The sequence below is a fragment of the Anopheles funestus genome, chromosome 3RL, assembly GCF_943734845.2.
Source record: "Anopheles funestus chromosome 3RL, idAnoFuneDA-416_04, whole genome shotgun sequence".
NCBI lineage: Eukaryota > Metazoa > Arthropoda > Insecta > Diptera > Culicidae > Anopheles > Anopheles funestus.
In genome coordinates, this window is record NC_064599.1 from 4,023,554 (window position 1) to 4,044,695 (window position 21,142).

Consider the following 21,142-nt stretch of genomic DNA (forward strand, 5'->3'; position numbering starts at 1 on the left):
CAGTTTTCAGATTCAGATTGACGCTAGTAGTTTGTGAGATACATTAATAAATTTGAACTGCATTTAGATATACGATCCAGCAGTTCTTCCTAGAATACTGAGCTTAAAGAACCAATAAAAAAAATATTCAAGAATAGGCTAATAATTATTTTTATAGTTACTAATATTAATTTTTGGTTAACTGCTAATACTAAGAACCCGACATCTGTGAAACGATACAAAACAGTGTAAAATGACGCATAAAAAATTTATCAATAATAGCTGATGAAGATTTCAAACCACAAGGTTTACAGGTCTTTGTTTATCTACCCTCTTAATTTATCTTAATTTATTTACCCTTTTCCTTGTTTAAATTAGTCAAAGCTCTTACTAATCTTTTTAAGATATTTTAACTTTAATATAAAAGAAAACCTGCTCGTGTCATGTGAATATTTTGCATCTAATTGACAAATGAGAAGCTGAGTAATACGACGCAAAAGCAACTCTCCTTCCCTTTAGTGAACAGTATCACTTTGCAACTGGCCATATCATAAACTAAATTGAATTTACCATCAGATAGCACGGCTGACTCACCTTGCATCCATTCGACCCGAACCCGGCACAGGAATGGGATAAAACAACATTTTTCCATCCCATTTCCATGGTGTCTCAGGACGGCTTCCGTAGCGTCAAGTCCTCTCTTCCTCCCTTCCCCCTGCCTTCCACAATCCACCATAATGTTGACAGTCCGTTTCGCTGTGTACAATGTTTGCTCTGGCCACCTTAAACCTCCGGTGCCACCTACCCAGCTCACTCCTAAACTCTTCTAAACGATCGTGAAACGCAGTGAGTAATGTGTGGCCCTGCACTCACTTACCGCATTGTTTCGCCGCCCGACAAGAGTGCGCACGCTTATTTGTGTCGCACGTCTTCGCATGCACGGTGGCGGCGCTTTTCAACCCCCTTCCCTCCCTCCATCATCTGCCCATTCCTTCCCCTATCAACCACCCTTCCGGCTGGTGCTAGACGCTTGATCACGTCTGTTCATCCACACAAATGACCACCGGCGAAGCAAAACGATGCGTTGTGTTTGTGTGTGGATGGAATCGCACTGTTTGCTGCACAGGCCAGTGGTACGAGTCGTCGGGGTTGACGGGAAAACCCTACCCCCTCCGATGAACACACTCACACGCACAAATATCACCCTTCTGCACGCTAAACAACACCAACAACCCCCACCCGCCACTCGCTTCTCCATGATCGCGCGGTGGTGTTGTTCGGGGCGGCTCGGTCGCTCGACAAAAGAACGCGACGGACAAGTACACGGCAACTTTGTCGTAATTATGGCAGGTCCGGCAAGGCGCGTGGAAACGTGCGATGGTGCGATTTTGAGATAATTTTTCATTCGCGACGATTCGCGCGGGTCGGGCACACGCGCACACGCGGTGGCGTGTTTTCTGCAACCCTCCATCAGCACCCGCCCGTTGGTGTGGTTCCTTCGCTTTGTATTATTTATTTTATTTGCCCGACGCAGGTGACCGTTTGATTGAGGTCTGCTGCACGAGCATGATTGAGCCTACGGTGGCATGGGGGAGCGGACGGGTGATCTAATGCAATTAGTGGCTCTTGTAGGTGGGGGGCCACTGTTGGGGGGAAAGGGTATGAAATGGGTATGCTGATAGTGCTAGAAGTTACGGCAGTTAGGAACCGTGATTGATGGCCGATACTTGCACGGGTAATTTTTCACGTTTCAAACGGTCCGCTGACGACTGCGTGCGAATACAATTTGGGACCCTTGGGCGGAATAGAACCCAAAATCGTTTTGCACGCGTTTGTTTGAAAGTTTTGTGGTTAATTTTAAGCACAATCGAACACAAAAAAAAGATTTGAAAGTACTATCAAAACATTGAAGAAAATATAACATATGTTTAACCATAATTCATTTCATGAAGAAAAGAAATTTAATAATAAATTTAAATCTACAAATTAAAATAAATCTTCCAGTGCAATGTTTGTAAGATTAACATTAAAATAAATAAAATATAAACTTTTATTAGGTTTGTCAAAATTATATAAATTATTCCTATTTTTTTCAATTGCTTCACTTTAATATTAATTCATTTAGTACTATTTTTTCTGTCAACGAAAAGAATAATAATCAACGATAAGAGACACGTCAATTATCAACGATTTAATATGGCGCATGTTGTATTGAAACACATATCGGAATACCGGAAACAAATCTAACCACTGAACTGCATTACAATATCATGTCCGATCCCCATCTTATCCAGATCATGTTCTTAAGCCATGTTTCGAGACGATCAACAGCAAAACATGGCTGACGCTTGTTAAATGAATCGAGATAGTAAAAACAACAAGTAAATCACCATATGTACTTCATCGATTAGCCGCATTGCAACACGAAATATGTTAGGAGCTATAAATATTCGCACAACCTGACCGATGGCGATACTAGGGACGTGTGCAGAAGATGGCAACGTTAGCTAGTTTCGTTGGACCGGTACTTTCCAGCATTGTGTTGTTACTGTGGCTCAACTTAGCTAAGGTTAATATTTTTTTCTCAAGTGTCTCATAAAAGCGAAGAATACACTCTGTTTTGCGTTTTGATTGTTGTGAAAATAATGCAATAATTTATTCCTCTGTGGTGTAGGGCGAGTTTGCAGTGCAGTTTGGAGAATCGCTCAAACCATGTCCGGATGCGCTAGATGATTCACTATTGCTGGACCTATCAGATCTTCAGGTCATACCGGATGAAAATGATAGTATGCTACTAAATGGAAAAGTGCGCCTGAATACTGCACTGGAGAGCCCAATGGAGGTAAGAGATTTTAATTCGATCGTTTGATGTTTAGATTCTAAGTGCCAATTTAACCATGATCTCTTCGCTTTTGAATCCTCGTACAATTTCCTCGTGCAAGGTAAACATTTACACCAAAAGATTGGAGCAGGGCGAATGGAATGATGCGGTGGTGGGACGCAAAGTGCTTGATCTATGTCCATTGCTCCAGATTAGCACGGAACCCTGGTTCGTCATCACCAGTATGATGGGCAAAAAAGATTGTCCCTTCCCGGAAGGGGTAAGTCTTCAGCTAGGTAGAGAGGTTAGGTGTCAGTATAATAATTCTACAAAACGACACATTTTAGCATGAGGAGACGTTTGAGATGCTTCCGGTCGGTGACTTTGGAGTGGAGATACCTCCCGATTTTGTGGGCGATTGGAAGGCATTCTTCGAGGTAACATCCAAGGGCAAAGTGTCTTGTTTGATGGCGGAGTTTAGCATCGTGGAGGTGTAATGTGCGAGCTGTAAGCTCCACAATTCGAAGAGACTTAAGCGAGTTCCAATAAAAGCAAAGAAAGCTATTTCTAACGAACTTTTCGCATATATAAAAGAATCCTTCTAAGCAACTCTGGAAATCCCCGAAATTGCCGATATCAAACTGTCAAGAATTGGTTCAGAATTGCAAAATATAGCGTCGCGTCTTTTCACAGCACAGTGACTCAAACAGAAATTTATTTTATTTTTTTGATAAACCCATCCAATGCTATCACAAAAGTGCGTCTTTATACAGTGTCTACTCCCCCATTCAGGAAGAAAAAGTCGTCAGGAAATTGCGAGAACTCGCGCTCGTGGCATTTGCGTTTCAAATGTTGAATACCGTCGGACGGTATCCCAAGAAGCTAAGAAGCGGTATATACCCGTTAGGCGCGATCAATAAAGCATTAAGCGCTTTGTACTTTCTCTATGGTGAGGGCAGATTTGTGCGTGTTTTTGCACAAGAAAAAAAAGTATCAGCGACATTTACGTAAGCGTTTAATGTCCCTGCCCTGGCCTGATGAATGTAGATGAGTCCGTAGCGGTTCACATTCAGCCGTAAGTTGGCTGACTGGGTAACGAGCTCCCCAATGGAAAAATGTATTTGATGGACAACGACCGCATTCTCCGTGTGAAAGAACTTACTTGCGTACTGGACAGAGTGGTCGCTTAGGTGGTACATTCCGATCGGACGGAGTTTTTTTTCTCTCACACTCGTTAAATATTTATGTCCACCGGGTGGACCCTTTCGACTTCGGCAGCGGCCGTTCGTCGATCGAGGCCAAGGTCCAGACGAGTTCCGACCGTCTCTCAGGATCGATGAGTAGCGGTGAAATTCGAATATTTTTCCTGCTGACAAAACGTAATCCTAGTACTACCCTCCTTATACAACGTGAAACATTGAAGCAACACGCAGAATACAGTAACAATTCTCGTAGCTAGTGAAAGAAAAATGGATGGCCACGAAAAGGCAGTGTGCGAAGAGGTTAATACGCTTTCCGGTTTACGTATGTTTCCATGGCGTTATGTTTGGTTCGCGGTCCACCGTACGGCTAACCTCCGATGACCTCCTGTGTGCTGTCGGCAACCGCTAACCACCTCACACCTCACATTGCCATGCAGAAAGTTCTCAAGTTTTGCGATTAGCTGACGAAGACAACGACCGTTCCGTACGGAGCAATCTATGCGACGTGCGACCCGCACGGAAACCAAAGTCCGATTACGGGCGCTGTATATATGTGTCGGTGACCATGGTTTGTGTGATCATTAGAATAACAAACGTGCGGCCAACGTAGCGCGTGTGCCGATCGGTTTACCGTCGTGCAAAGACTGTATGCGTTTTGGGGTGGTTCACCCCCTTCCACAATCTTTCGTCCACCCCTTCAACAACCAAACCGACAAACCGTTTCGACTGATCCGTGAAGCACTTCTGGCCGATACAGTGTGGACATTGTCAGGGCCGGCTTCAACCGGCAAAACGGTAGCACGATTACGTGGGGTGTGCGGACTAAGGCGCGCGAAAATTATAACAATGTAAATGAGTTTATAAATAATTTGCTTTAATTGAACCGAGAGGGCCGCGCGCGCGCTCGTGTGCACGGATTCGCAAGTGCGCCACGAGCGGCATCGCGCAAACATCCGTTTGTCGCATTCCTTATACACCCCTCTCGCGTTTGCTTTCCTTCTTCGGACCGTTCTTACCCGGTGTCATTTCACGTGGGGCCAACCGCCAACATGGGGCCGCCGTCAACAGCTCGAACTGTTGAATGGAGGAAGGGGTCTTCGCGGGTTGATGAGAATTACGCTACCGCCAGCACTATTATGTTTTCGATCAGGGCGTATGATACGGTGCGACTTAATCGGTACCATTCGCTAGCGCAAGAAAAAAATGCAAGACGAGGTGATGGGGATGATCGGCACGCGTGTGAAAAGTAGATTTTAATGCTTTTATTGTGCAAAGGAAAGAATGCTCTGGGAAAGCATGCGTTTGAAAATAAATTTATTTGTAAAGGGGAAATGCTTTCTAGAAAAGATATTCAGGTGAACATTTTGAATATTTGATCTACACATGATGCCCTTCATATCTCACCTCCTGACGATTGATGTCCTCATCTCCCATGAAGTAGATTTGTAAATAAAATTATCAGCCTTAGTTATTACAATGCTGCTGACCATTCACCTCGATACATTACATTAATTGAGCTGTCTCAAATGAAGTCTTTCGGAAGCATTGAATTTCTGAAAGGATTTCTGGAGAATATTTCAATCAATATCCGAGGCCTTTCGGTCTTTCAAGGAAAAAGGAAATATTGTTGTTTAATCTGCAAAGAAACAATATCATTAACATAGTTAGTACCAGCATACCAATTATTGGTAAACTTAACTAATTATAAATTTGTCTAACTTTCAAACACATTCTCTAATTCCGGCAGAAAAATGCTTCGCACGGTGAAAGACGGCTCCCTACACAAACATGACGATACGTAGTCTAAACAGTGCCAATCGGTCACCGGTTGAACGGCACGGACGGCAGTATTCAGCTTGGCAGAAACGGACAAGAATGCAGCTAAAGTTTGTTATACAAAGTAAGGTTCCCCCCACCTGCATCAGACGACACGAATGGCGTGTGTGGCGTGTGTCAACGGATGCACTGTTTCGACCTACCACGAACCGTTTGTCGCGAACCATTACCGTTGTCAGGGACCGACAGTGTCAGTCAGGGACGTCCTCGGTTGCTTCCACCGCCCAACGGGTGGTTTGTTGTTGATTACTTTCCACTGGCTTCTATTTTGCGACTATAGCTAGAGCGACTCAGAAGCTAGTTTAAAAAAAAAATCATGAAGAAGACTGAAGCTGAAGAAAACTGGTTAAAATATTTGTAAGTTTTGTACAAAGAAAACTGAAAATAGAAGGAAAAAAATTCAAATATTGAATGGCTTATATAATGTCCTGGTCAATTCCCTCAAAAGGACACAAAATGCAAACAATTATGCAGATGAACGGAAACATTTCACTTTCCAGTGTCATTGCAAAAACATTCACTCATTCTTTATTCAATTCGTATGCGTTTGTTTGTAATCGACAGGAATCAAACTACCCACTCCGGCGTTAATAAAGAACCAAAGTGTGATGGGTCACGTTTTAGACAACGATTTTATCTGCAAAAGTTTTGGGCGATCGCGACACAAAGCCGGTTAGAAATGTATGCATCAAGCGGTTCGTGAACGACAATTCGATGCTAATTGGCGTGTGTGTCTGCGGTATTTGGCTTGCTTCCATTTCACAAAACCCATTAACCCGTGACCATTGGGCCGATGTCAACGAAGCAAACCTGGACAGACACGGGGGCGTTTCCTGATGAATTATTCTTCAAGTGTTAATCGGGACAGACAACACTCTCTTCGTGTGCTGTTTTACACTCTTTCACATCCTGTGTTTGTCCTCCCACGGTCATGTTTCGGAGGAAGAAACTGAAGGCGATCGGCGGTCATTTACATTCCCAAACCCGCCGGTAAGTTATCAATAGAAATGAACACAAACTTCGAGAAGTTTCGTCCGGCTGTCGGTAAGATAGTCCAGCTGCTGTTCGGGAATAACAAGCCCAACACCGGACTGGTGTACCGCGGCCGCGTCTTGAGGGCTGTGTACGGGGACAATTTCCCCACTGAAGGCTACCGCGTACGGGAGCAGCCTGTTTGGATCGTTACGTCCTGCCTCCATGGTGTAACGTTGCCGTAAACTTCCACCCGCATCTGGTCCGGTAATCCACAGTACTAATCGCATCGAGCCTTGTAGTGAAAATTTTGATGACATTAGCGCAAAGGGTAGCTTATCACGATGCTTCCCATCGCCAAGACCTCTGGAAAGGGAATCGAATTGAAGAAGGCAACAGTTCAATAAAATGATCGCCAATGAGGCAAACACACATACCTGATTTTGCCACTTAAAAGATGTAGCTTATGGCAACGAGATTGATCGACATCCGCGGTGTACGGATCGATCAATACCGTGGTTGGTTCACTGGGCCATATTGTATCCACCAGCACATCCTTATGGTCGAAGGTGATGTGGGTGGCAAACATAAACAGACAGCAAGGCTGTCGGCAATGTCCAACCGGACATGGGAACGGTTGTCGCGAGATGGTGGTTTCTTCCAGATGCGGAATATCCGTAATGCTTTCCTCAAGCACTTCGAAAGGAAAAGGGCGCAACCTTTTACCTTGATGATTTATCTTGTACAAGTTATCCCGCATGAGAGATTTGGTACAATCAAACAGTTCGGTGGGAGGTTCCGTGCTTTCAATCTTGTCCCCATCGGCATCCATCGTTGGTAGATGTTTGTGGTGAAATTTGACTTAAATTTTTCGTTTAAAGAAGTTGATTTGGAAATGCGTTCTTGCTGTACGCCACCGTGTACTGAGATGATATTTGTTTACCTTTTTAGCTATAGTAGCTGTTGGAGATATAACGATGCTACTAAGATTGAAAACAATATAAATATTAGACTCTTAATTGGCGATTCATCGAAAGATCCTTCTCTTTATTTTCCTGACGTCAAACATTGGGCAAACGCTAATGTTTTCCGTCTTGGGGCAGGCTTGCACATTAATTCTGACCTTTCCTGCTGAGTTCATTTGTGTCCAGGGTCTCAAGGGTATCGGACGACATGTGTGCTATCTCGTGATACATTTTTTTGGTCCAAAATCAAAGGAAGCGATTATGCGGCCCCAAAAACAAACTCATCGTTGCTCATTAGTGGTGAAATGAGGTTAAGTTCTTGCTGTTTTGTTGCACCCGAATAAGATAAGAACTCCAATGCTTGTTATTATTGGGAAACAAAACAGTAATCAAATGAGTTAAAAACCAGCTGAACCGTTTGAAAGATTTATACGGTCGTAGGTGTTTGTAAAAAAAAAGGTGAACCAAAAATTAATTCAACATGCGCGCGCATGTTCAACTGACACGGTTCTAGTGCCCTTGAGCTATTCGATCGAACGGTGCAACTTTTGCCGAGTGCATGTCTGCCAGCTCATTAGATACGAAGGATAACTTCACGTCGGATGCTTTTTTATTTATGCTCCTGCTGCGGCTCCGAGATCTCCGTGCGAACCAGCTGGAAGGCGTACCAGGCGTACCTAGACCAGCATTTGGCGCATTATTTGCATGGTAATCTAATGAATACGTCAAGTGTCAAACCGGTAGCGCCCCAGCAGGTAAGGTGGCGAAAAATGATAAATAATCTCTCCCCCAAACCCGCCCGAGGATATAAGAAACCGCGGGCACATGTCGTGCGGTTACGGTGCCACGGGCATTAAAACATAGACACCAATGTCAGTTTCCACCGAGCAGGCTTTCCGCGGGTGGGCGGAAGTTGATTGATGTAGTTTTAATGATCCCCAATCCCCCCTCGGGATGGTGTTGCAGCACGCGTGTGTACACAGTTGTCGTGTTAAGACAATGTTGCAGCTTTTGGCTGCACTTAGCACAAGTTCGACTAGATAAAATATTCCACCAGCAAGCAACCAGCTTTTCGTAGACGTTTTCAACCAAGAATCGTGAAGAACCTTCCTGTGCAATGAGTTGTTGGATGATCTAGCTCAAATGCTATCAAATATCGCACCGATCAGTAGGTAAGTGTGCAATGGAAAAGACAGCACAGCCAAGAATGCCACCAACCGCGCCTCGACAACGGTAGGCACGTTGATAAGGTGCGAGAAACACAACACCGAGCGCTATCGCGAGTGGTGCAAACCGCAGGGAATCATGTTCCTTCTAAACCGTTGTGTCATTCGACAAATAGTCACGTCAAAGATCCATCACATTGTGTGGTTTTGGTTTCAAAACGAACACGTGGAGCTGCAGTGTAATTATGAGAAGGTGAAATTTCACTACGAGTTATGGCTTTTATAAATACAAAGGATAGAAACATGGCCGTATCCAGATTAGTTCCTTGAAGTTAAATTGTTTTCCAAACATTATTGTCATCAAAATGTTTTGGAATTTTTTTGGAATTACTCAAGAATTGTCGAGAAGAAATATTACTGATAAGGTTTTGATGTACTCTACTCTTTTGATTGACTGGATAGTGAAATGTAGGTTGTCGAAACTCTCAATATAACACCTGAGACCAGATATTAACGCTCGAATTCTATTCCTGAAGCTAATATGAGTAAATAGTTCAAGTTTTTCTTAGAGATCCTAATGTACTCGTGATCATGGCTGTTTGGCGGTGTAGATATCCTGACGTTTGTCAAAGCCGAAAATATACGATGGCTGGGGCTTGTGATCAGAATGCTGGATTCTTGCCCCACCAGGAATATGCTCGTCAGCGACCCGTTCGGCACGAGACGTATTGATCAGATGGAGCCGAACCTGTCGGAGATCGGAAGCAGACGTGGATAGAAGAACTGCAGTCCTAGACCGAGTTTCCTGGAAACAGATTGACGATCTGGCAATGACTTCGCGACGTGCTCGACCATGAGCAGCCCACGAAGAAGAAGAATCGTAATCATAACTAATTAAAGAATCATGAAAACTAGTCTACCTAAATAGAATTCTGGTTTTCACTATCTTTAACTCCAAATAGTCCATTACTTTCCACGTGGACACTACTCTCCGCTAATAAAGGTGTCTGAATTAATTTGCAGCTAAATCAGTTTAAACACCGGCCTGTTACGCTGTTGCGTACAAAACATACCCATTATTACAAATAATTAATGCCTCAATTTATGGAATCAATTTGTCAATTAGAAGGTACTCAGGAGTATAAAAGACTATGCAAAAGCCTGACCTTGATCGACTGTCTCTACCGGTGCTTTGACCATCGAATTTGCTAGCCCGTTCCAGTTGCTCCATCACCATCCCCTGCGCCCTGCTGTGTCTTGAGGACATCCGATTGTGTCGATGAGATTTTTTTTTTCATTCTCCATTCGCGTGTTGTCTTACGTGTTCTCTTTCCGGGAAGGGGGGTGTCTTGTTTCGGTACGCCAAAGTCTAATTGATCTATGAACCTGTTCGGTGAGTTGACTACCACAACCACGCCTGACCTGCGCCAAGCAAATTCAATTTGAGCATTGTCCGTAACGACGATGAAACAAGCGGGGAACACACAAAATGCAAACACGAGCCAAGTTAAGCAGTCCACAAAGCATAAAACTAAATCCATCACTTTAAGGTAAACGCTCTAGGCAATAATCAGGTTTCGGTTTGCCGACAGTGGGTAAGGTCCGTTTTGTGCCTACCCCGCGTTGTGTGGCGTAATGGCAACAGTTTGGAGTGCAATTTGAGGTGAAGTTTTTGTTTGGTTCGCTTAAATCATTTATTATCACCATAACGCTTCGCTTTGTGGCGGACTTTGAGCGGACGGAATAATTTGGAACGCAATTAAAATCAATTCCATCAAACAAAACTACTTGTAGAAAAAACGAAAAAAAAAACTTTGAAAAATGCACTGTCTATCCAAACAGATAAATTGAAGTCAAAATGCAAAAAAAAAGAAACAAATTGAATAATAAAAAAAACCTCTTAATGGTTTGTAGTAAAACAAAAACAAATCAATTCATCGAATATTTACCCCCGCAAAAAGCATGGTCAGGTGTACGATCACTCCCGGACATCTGAAGGTGTACCAAGTGGCCTACGTGAAACCCGCTTCAAACGTGTTCAAGAATAGGTTATTTGTTTGAGTTTTTGTTTTGTGGACAAGAGTGCATTAGCTTGCAGAATTTGAAATGTGTTCGTTAGTAGCTTCGTGAGGGGTTTGTTTTTTTATTGGAACGTTTCAATTTGTACTGTCCTGCTTTGCGGTCCGTGCTGAATATCCGCGTGCACGAACGCGTGCCTATTGGGGGATGTTTTTTTCTTTTTTTGCAGAAAGCGCTTATTTGATGGAAAATAGTAAAACAAAATCTAAAAAAAACCTGCAGAGTATTCGTCTAAATACACACGAAACCTGAAGGGAACACTGGTGGCGGAAATGGTGGCAAACAAGCAACGAGACAGCATTCAGCTGCCGGGAGTGTGTGCGAAATCATCGAACCGTGGCGCATTTCAAGCGTCCAAGAAAAGAGAACTGACCTAGCTAAGTGGGTTTTTGTTGAAAGTCTAAGCACCAAAAACCCACGTAACAGCTTTAATAATCCGACTGATGGTGGCACACGCGCAGAACACACGTTCCATGGACGCCAACCGTGGTGAGATGTGGTCCTCTATTAGACGGCTCTTTTTTTTGTTTGTTTGTTTCTAACTTCCCATTGCCTTGGTCCTGCCCGATTGTGGTGATACCCCGTAACGGGGCAGATTGATTCAGTGTTTTTTGTTGTTTCTTTTATTACTGCTAGCTGTCCGCTGTCAAAAATCAACGCTGCCGAAATGTTTTGTTTGTCGGCGGCTGGCCAGCCTATGTCTATTCTATCGCTACCTCGACTTGGACTCTTAATTTGTGCGCACCCGGATCGGGTGCGATAAGCGGTCGCAGGCTTGGCGGGTGCATTTTCGGGGCGGTGTTGTGTCTAACGCACGACATCTAGCAGACAACAGTAGGCAATCGCACTTTTGTCTAATTGGCATATTTAATGATCACAATCCAGTTCGGCATTATTGGTGGCAGCGGTAGGAACTGTGGAACGAAGCGGTAGCGATAATGCCAATCCAACCGATCGTACGGACGGTTATGATCAGGGCGCGAGAATCGACAATCTAGTGGGGTAGGAATTAAATAATCAGTCACAAGACGGTTCCGGTTGGGAAAGGCCGACTGGATCTGAATGACCTCGCGATGTTTCGAGGGAGTTCTGCTTACCAGTATGAAGCAGTATGGCAGAATACGAACTAAGAAATGGTGTAGTATAAAAATAATAATGATAAATAATTAATAAAAACTAAAAATAAAAACTCACTTACATGTATAGAAAAAAGTACAAATTATTTAACAACTTCAATAACTATTATCTCAATCGCGCGAACTTCTCGCAAACCTGCTCGTTCGTTCGCTACATTTGATTCCTATCTGCCGATTCGCATAAAGCGGAGTGACATGAACATGCCTAAAGAAATTTATCGACATGGTCCAAAATACAATTTCTACCAAGGACAAATAGCTGACACCGACAGGCTAGCCTTTTTTGCACAGGATATTCGAATGCGGAACCTTTTTTTTGCGGTGTCTATAGCATGAAGCATGTAGCGCGAACTGTTCTTTGGTCTGTTTCAACCGCCATACATTGACAAAGCGACAGTTGATAACGATAATTGGTGGCCAACTGTTGTCGTCATCGTCAATCATTGTTACATGCTTAATTATTGCATTTTCCTTTCCTTCCTAGTACGGGGCCGTTAAGCTTTTTGTATTGCAATGAAATCTTGTGTTATGTTTTGCTGATAATACTGCAAATTAATTTCCATCAAATGCTAGACCAAAAAAAAAATACTGATCCGTTACCTTCTATCTATAAATATTAATTACACTGATGTATTAACTACTTCTATTTCTTATTCATTGAACTGTTCTACTATAGTTAATGTATAACTTTATAAACCATTTTTGAAATAAATTTTTTTTATTTTAAAAAATAGCATCATTTAAAATAACCACCAATAAACAACAAAGAAAGCGCTAGATAGTTCTTATGTTAAGTCTTTCCAATGTTTTCTCCATTAATTCTTGTCTGACTTGCTTGTCTTACTAACATAATTTGTAACTTTTGACTTGTGACACAACATATATTGACAAACTTAAACGATCAATATAAGACAAATTAAATCTGAAGCAAGTTCCAAAAAACGGATACTAAATGAGCACTTATTTCCTCCTTTCAGATTTCTTTCTTCCATTTAGATTTTCTTCTTCAATTTATTATTTTCAACATTTTATTGTTTTCAACATTTTACTTATAAATAATTCGTCTGTTTTCATAATTTCCATAATTCAAATGTACTTATGTATTAAAAACTTGTTACTATGTACAATTTCAAGGTATGTTATTAGCATATGCTTGCAAGATACGAAATTAAAATATGATTTATTAAGGACATAACAAATGATCTTACTTTCCATATCTTTCCATCATTTTCAATGCCAAACTTGGGACAATGAATTTCGCCACATTTTGAAATAGACTAAAAATAAAACCCAACCAAAAACCCTCCCGCGTTTTCCAACCCCCGGAATACTTGCCTTACGCACCGGACCTGCTTTACCATCGACATGCAAACTTGTGCCTGTTCCAGTGCTTTAGGTGTGCGGAATGTCGCCCATTACCCACACAGCCACCCGTATGATCTGAAGTAGCGATCGAGTGCATTAGCCTCTTTGCAGTTTCTGATCGTTTCGTGTGGATTAGAAGATTTTTTCGGAACGCTCATTGACGTCACCGTGCCAGATAATTGAAACCTAATCGATCAACGTGTCGATGTTCCGCTCACTCACCTGTCCTAATCGTGGCTCAATGTCAGACGACCGGGCGCATTCCACTCTAGCCGGGCTTGAACTGCGCACGTGGACACCGTTGCATATATCAATCCGAACCGGTACACACTCCGTTCGGATGCCGTGTTTGGACCGTTTCATCATTAATTTACCACCAGTTTCTTCAGCCTGGTTTTGCAGCGCGTAAAACATTGCCACCCGGTGCGTCCGATACAATATACAGGGCGCCTCCCCCTCTGGTTTTTGGGGGCACTCCACGTGTCGGAAGATTAGTATCAAACTGGTTTTGCGAAGAAAAACAAAACTCAAAGACACTTGATCAGGATGCCAAATTTGTTGGCCGACGGTTTGGGTAGCGCCATTCGAGCGTAATCCGGATCGGCATTGTCGGAGCGTACCTTTGAAGGACAACGATTCCATAATTATCGACATGTGTCACACACAGGTAATGTTGCACCATTTGTTTTCCGTCTCGTACAGCGTCATATTTCGAGGGTAGGACGGTGCTTTGTCCTTTTACCAAGCCTTGCCAAGTGCCTATTTCACAACAAGTGTAATAGCGATGTTGTTTTACTATGATTAGGCTAATGAGGTTAGCTTCATTCGTACTCAACAGGTTTTCGGGAGAAACGAAAAGTTTTGCTTGACACCTCATGCTAGGAATGAAATAGTCGAAATTAATGATGAAGTGTTACCTAGGCCAGAAAGAGCGAGATCTTAAATATAAAAAAATCAACTTCAAATAATCGATTTTAATTTGTCACCTGACAAAATGTTCGGATAAAAACTATCAATAAAATAGCTTATAAAGCTAGGTATCACGCACAGAAACTGCAGGCCTCCGGCACCCACTTGCCTTCAGACATTCAATGAGCTTCCAGTAAGCACTCCCAAGACACCATGAACATTTACTGTTGTGCCCACCAGCTTTGGTCAATGTTTTATTTTCCCACCAAATAATGCTCCAAACCGGACCTGCGCTGCGTTCGACTGTAGGCGTATCGCTTCAAAGCCAACGCCATCGCGAAGTACGCTTCCGTTCGATTTCTTACAGAAATAACAAAAAAATAGACTGAGATGAAAATGCAGCAAAACGACGCAGAGGACGTAGAGGTATACCAACAACAAAAAAAACCTACCGAAAAAAAAACAACAAACTCCCAAACAGGCGGCTTCCGACCCAAGGTGCAGCGGAATGTCGGTGGGCAAGCGCAAGCAAAACATGCACCGTACGCACGGCGTAAATGCATACGCCACCAAGCAAGTTACCGCAACGGATCGTAAGGTACCGTCGATACCTCTTGACCCGTCCCCAACGGTGTTTGCTTAGCGCTTACGAGGCGCGTTGCTTCACGTTGAGCAAATGTGATGAACCACGCCGGTGCATTGGGTCAGCTCTAGTTGCGCGCGGCTCACGCGTATTTACCCACGCCATTAGCGCGCGCAGTTAATATCGGTAATCATGTAGCTGGTCGACTCGAGCAGATCGAGAACGCGCTTTGGACGGTCGCGGTTTGTTGACTTTATCGCCGCGCTACAGATAAGGGTTCGGGTGAATCGGCATTGCACGGCACTCCCAGCCCTTGCGTACTTATGTGAGGTTTTTTTTCCTTTCCGTTTTTCGTGTCTTATTTACCAGCGCACCGCTCGCGGCAGTGTCCGCAAGGGTTAGTACCTACTATTTCCACACACCAACATGGTCAGCAGCATGATCGCTTTCTCAGCTCGATTCCGCCGGTGCTGTTTGTTTGCGGTGGACAAACGCGAGCCCCGGTGGCGACAGTGTTTGCTTTTCACATGATACTCCGCTTCACTGACCGGCAGCGGAGAGGGCAAACAACTCACGCGAACCGCCCAGTTCGATGAGCGATAGGAAAGACCCTCCCGAGTGTCTCCCGTGTCCGCCGGAGCTAGGGTGTGGTTTTTCGGTTAACCCGCAGGATCGAACTACACGCCACTGGATGGCGCGAAGAAATTGATGGATCGATGGGAATCAATCGTGCGCTGTGTGGTTACGGATAGGTACGTGCTGGGAAACCTGCAGATTAAGTCTTCAAAGCGATCGCTATTGCTACATCGGTCAGGTTGGCGACATCTGGCACCAGTCTCGTTATCGTTTGCATAGTACAAATAGTGACATGTTTGTTGATAGATTTGGATCAACTTCGTCACGATGATGGTGATTTCTGATGATGGTTTGAGTCATCGACATTGGGTTGGGTAATAGATATCTACTTTACGCCATCACTTTCTTGAGGTTATGGACAGTTGTCTAAAACTGTAGTCTGGAAACTTGCTTATTGTCAGCCTCGAAAGGTTGAAGGCATTTCCTCCTTGTACTTTGCCTTATCCCGGGCATATGCGATTGTTGAAACTTGCTTCTAATCGTCTGAGGTGTCTTTCATTTGAACTCGCAACTCTTCATCACAGAAGAATTACAAAACAATGTTGGGGTTTTCCGATTTAAACCAATAATAAACCTAGTAGAAATAAACTTTTAGACATCCAGTAGAAATTCAAGACTAAGGGAATATTCAGACAAAATGAGAAATGATTGAAACTCATTGGGCAATAGTGAGGAGATCAAGTCATTCATTTCTATTTTCAGTACTTTTTTAAATCTTTACTCTAACAATATTAAAACAACTTTCCAAAACTATTTGCTATGGATGTTCATTTGAGAAGTAATAGCAGTAGTTAGTAAAATTGAAGAATTCTCCTTAAATATAACATCTACTCTGGTTACAACCGGTACACCACCAAGGCCCCCCACAGTATGTGGAAAAGAGCATATGTAGACAAACAGAAAAGCACCAGCTAAGTGACGGAAATACGTACCTAACACCAACAGGCACTTGCCTCTTGCCACTTGCCACTTGTAACCTTCCGAGAAAATCGAAAGTGCGTGCAAATCCCTCTTGAAGTTATCTAGCAAAACCAAGAACAAAGCAACACAAAAAGGCACCCCTTTTTTCTGCATTTCTGCCATTTAATCCTCTCGTCAACGCAGATGCACACTTGAGGAGTCCGCTCGAGCGTCCCTGGCGACGGAAGAATAGAGCACGACGGAACACATGCTCAAAAGCGAAATGGAACCAATCCCAACGTAACCGACACCAAACCGAGTTCCGCGATCGGTCGTGTTGCCCGTTTTTTTCCGCCGGCGAAGGAAACGGTACAGATTATGTGAAAATTTGACGGTCATGCACGAATGGCAAAGTTGAGGCTGTGTAGCACTGCCGGTGGTACGGTTTTCGCCGGGTTGGTCCTTCGGACCAGGTCCGGATGTGATCGTAAAAGTCCACGACAGACACTGCAGATGCAGCTGCACACCACCAGCGTATGGCCTTAGCCAAACGATCGCAATCCTTGCATGCATCATTTTCCACTGGCGTGATGAGTCGTCAGGCATCGATGCATTTGCGTATCGGTTTTAACGAGCTCTGGCAGTACGCGACGGCACAACATACACACTGATGATCGTTAAACTGTGGGCAACATGTGGAGAACAACCGCGTGTGGCCTTGTTTTGAGAAGCAGTACTTGCAGGGAAATGGGTTTTGTGTGAGTGAGAAGATAGCTATGGAAAATGGCAGATTCGGTGTCAATCTTAAACTATGCTGCCAGCGAGCGATAAAACTACCGGAACACATGGCCGTTAAATGGGGTATAAAATCACCGAGGATCGCTTCTTGAAAATTGTATCTAATAGCTGTAACATGACCCGCATGATCGAACCAGCACGATAACCGATCTCGATCGAACGCTGGAAACCCCCGGGACAAAGTAGCACTAAACGGGCTGCCAGCCAGCAGCTTCGGTGCAACCGTGTAGAGGCACAACGTATCGTGTGATTATGGCCACCGGTCATTGTTTGGTCCTTCTATAAATCGTAAGAAGCGGCCCGATAAGATCTAGAACCGTAGCTGCGTAACGTGCCAGGAAAAGCTTCCCAACTTGGTTAGGATTTTTATTACCTTGGGAAAGCGAACCTTTAGCCACTCCCCTCGAGGGCTCGAGCAAGCTGACAAAGCTGCGTGTCAAATGCGTGTGTCCTGCAGGGGGATCAAGTTGACCGTCCCGCTGTGTTCTGGCGCTGTGGCACACCATTTCTACGGTGAACTGTCAGACGCTCTGGCAAGTGTCAACCGGTTGACAAGGGTGTTGGAATTACCTGCGTTTGCATCACTACACAGTTCTCGCAATTAGAACGTTGATTAGTGTCCTTTTTTTTGCCTTCTTCCTCGAGGGAACATTCCCCGATCGGTGTTTGCTCATTCGAATTGATCGATTGGCTACGATAAATGCAGTCAGGTGCTGTCGAACTCAACTGGATCGAGACAACATAAAACATACAAAAAATATTGTTCGGAGTTTAATAGTTCGAAGAAAAGAAATCCATTGTAAAATGGGATGACACTTTTAAGGTTGGTTTTTGATCGATTTTTTACGGCAAGATCTGTGGACAATGATTATATTCAAGCTCAAGAGCAGAGTGACTTAAAAGCGTTACTCAAAGCTCATTAGACCTTGATTGCTTCTAGTCGCTCGCGAGATATATTGCAAAATTTAATTGACAAGCAATTACATTCTGATATAAATAAATGTCTAGACAGTTTGCCATCAGAATTGCAAAAGTTAGTCAGGTCTTTACGAATGTGTTGTATCTGTGCTTAATTCTACAGTGTTACAATTCTGCCACCAAGCGCTGATGTTTCAATCAGTGCCGTGTAAAGAGCATTTAAAAAAAAAACACGGCTAGCATTGAAACATTCCTTACTGTCTGGCGCATGCATCGTTGAAATTGTTTCAGATATCTCCAACCGGGTCTTCGGTTCGGTTGCACTCCGGGCAAAACCATTGCATTGCCCTTCTACCCACCCGAGCTCATTTATCAATTGCAAGCCAAACCTCACAAACTCCCCCCATCCCCACGTGCATCCTGTCCATGTTTGTGCTGCATCCGGCACAATCGGCTTCGGCTATGCTTGGTGGCCCCCGACCGAGGTCTCGTTCTCAATACCGTAGACGCGCGTTCCGTGCCGCTTCTTATCAGACCCGTACCACCCTCCGAACCACCCATCCGAACGGTGCGAGCCGTCTCGATGGACCCCGTCAATGGGTCAAGCTGTAGGTGGGGGGAAAACACCAGCTAACCGAATGCAACCGTTTTGTAGCGAGCGTGCGTGCGCGGGAGTACGCAATCGGTGCCTCGCCGGTGCCCAAGCCGGTGTTATCTTTTGCGTGCCGACGTAGTGACATGCTCGCGCGTACGGAAGTACCGCGTACAAGAAAACGGCGTACCGAGCCACGCGGGCTATTGTGGTACCCTGTCTGGCCATGTTGCGTCTGGCCTTGCGTACGTTACGTTTGCGCCGGTGTCGGACACTTGTCGGTTCAATACACCAAACGGGCCGGAAACTTCAGTTTGTTCTCGTTTGCTTGAGTTGTGCTGCTGATGGAAATGCGTGTTTTCGCTGTTTGCTAAATAGATTTGCTGCTGTTTTGCTGATTATGATATGATTTTCCTATTTATAGATTAGAGTTTACGCGAAATGCGCCACGGAAATACGTCATTGGAGTAGAACAAAGCCTAGCTTTTTTTCTAATAAGGCACAACTATTTCCAATATCAGAATTAATAGAGTTTTCATGAAGATTTATACTTATTGAAGAATAGGCGAAAAAAAGATTATTCAAAAACACTTTACTGGCCAATTCTTGGGCATAGAAGTCTCCAGAGCACTGTACAACAGACGAGTTTTCGATAATTTTTAATCTTTGTATAAAGCAAAAATGAAAAATATTCGAATCAATCAGTTGAGAAAAAATATTAAAGTTGTAGTTGGATCCTGTTACTGAAAGCAATACTGAACTGAATTTTTTTTATAAAAACCCAGCAAGAATTAAGAGGAAATGCAGGCAAAGATACAAGATTTTCGAACATATTTACAGCCTAATTTCTCTTTAAGGATTAACATATGAGAATTGGAAAAAAATAATAGAAATTAAAATAAATATATTAGGTAAAGTTTTAAAATTTTGAGAAGCCTTAACATCCACCCAGAGTGAAGACTTTGATGAGTGCCTTGGAGGACAGACGGCAAACGTGTGAACATATCGCACACAACCTTCAGGCTGACCATATTGCGTCCTCACAGCGAACGTCCTGCCCTATCCAATAGTTTCGTCTAGCCCTTACGAACGAAGAAGAGAAATGAAAAAAAACCCGAAACTGCACCTTGCATCCCTTGTAGTGGACCAACCCCCTACGAGGGAACCGGTTTCTCGGTACACTTCAGAACCGACACCCACCACGACGACGATGACAAGTGTGTACGGGCAAAGGACGACAAACGTAGAGCGCAGTACGATGATGACGATGATGACGGTGGTGCAAGGATTAAGAAACGCTGGGACTGTCCGTGACTCGTACTTTGACGAGAGCGTCGATGTTTTTTTAGGATCGGCAGCCGTTGGTGTGTGTGAGCTAGGTGTGCCCTTTTCCCAGCTTCTTTAGGCGTTGTACTATTTGCTTACGGTGCCACTTGAAGTCGGACATACGCGGGGATGGATGCTGTCTGTGATGATTGCTGCCATTCAACGGTTCGGTCCTCGGCTCAAGGATTCTCGGAACCGTTGCTCACACTATAAAGCCACCGTTTCATCCTATCGGGAACAGGCAACCAGGCTAAACGTTGTTGTTATTTTACGATTTAAATGGAAAAACGACACTTTTTCCGTTGTGTTTCCCCTCGTCACGTTGTGTGGCGCACTAGTGTAGCGTTTTGGTTATTATGGTTTAATTTACTGTAAAAACTTTTTAACGACCAACAGTGCCTAAGAACTAAACTTGACGGAAATGGTTCATGGAATAGTTTTCCTTTCTTTACTGGATTTTCTCGTCACATCAGTAACGATTGTCACGGTGCTTATGATTTATGTTTACCCGACACGCATTGTTGCTGTTTTTTTATCTTTTTCCGGAGGAAATAAACGAAACTTTGCCAGGGCAGAGGACACTCGAGAGGTGGTAATAAAAACTTAGTTTGATTTTAAAGCTTATGTTTCTGGCATTGGTGTAATGAAAATATTTATAGAGATAGGATATGTTTATCGGTTTTAGCTAAGGTTGTTTGTAGATGTCGCCTTTCCAACTGAAACACTTGACTCTGGAGGAAGGATATACATGGAGACGATCCGATGTCCTCTTGGGTGGTTTGAACGGAAATGTTGATTTTGAGTCAATTTTTTGGTAATAAAAATTAAAACTTTTTTTGGCTTTAAACAAGCTGATAAACAAATGCACCTTCGTTTTTTTTTTTCTATTCGAACATACGTTTATGATTTCATGTTAATTTATGGGGAAAAAGATTATATATTAAATAAAGCTTAAATTA

At 43.5% G+C, this 21,142-nt stretch overlaps 2 protein-coding genes across 2 annotated transcripts; one reads left to right on the forward strand and one right to left on the reverse strand.

Annotated features, from left to right (window-relative positions):
• The first annotated feature begins 2,259 nt into the window (after positions 1–2,259).
• LOC125772184 (uncharacterized) lies at positions 2,260–3,375 on the forward strand. The gene is made up of 4 exons (XM_049443639.1): positions 2,260–2,548; positions 2,654–2,821; positions 2,922–3,080; positions 3,148–3,375. The coding sequence occupies exons 1-4, from the start codon at positions 2,474–2,476 to the stop codon at positions 3,295–3,297; spliced, it is 552 nt and encodes a 183-aa protein (XP_049299596.1). The 5' UTR covers positions 2,260–2,473; the 3' UTR covers positions 3,298–3,375.
• Positions 3,376–6,338: 2,963 nt separating this feature from the next.
• Positions 6,339–8,105, reverse strand: LOC125772181 (uncharacterized). Its single transcript, XM_049443635.1, has 2 exons — positions 7,248–8,105; positions 6,339–7,176 (listed from the first exon to the last, which is right to left on the reverse strand). Exons 1-2 carry the CDS (start codon positions 7,640–7,642, stop codon positions 6,837–6,839), a joined length of 735 nt encoding a protein of 244 aa, XP_049299592.1. The 5' UTR covers positions 7,643–8,105; the 3' UTR covers positions 6,339–6,836.
• Between the last annotated feature and the right edge of the window lie 13,037 nt (positions 8,106–21,142).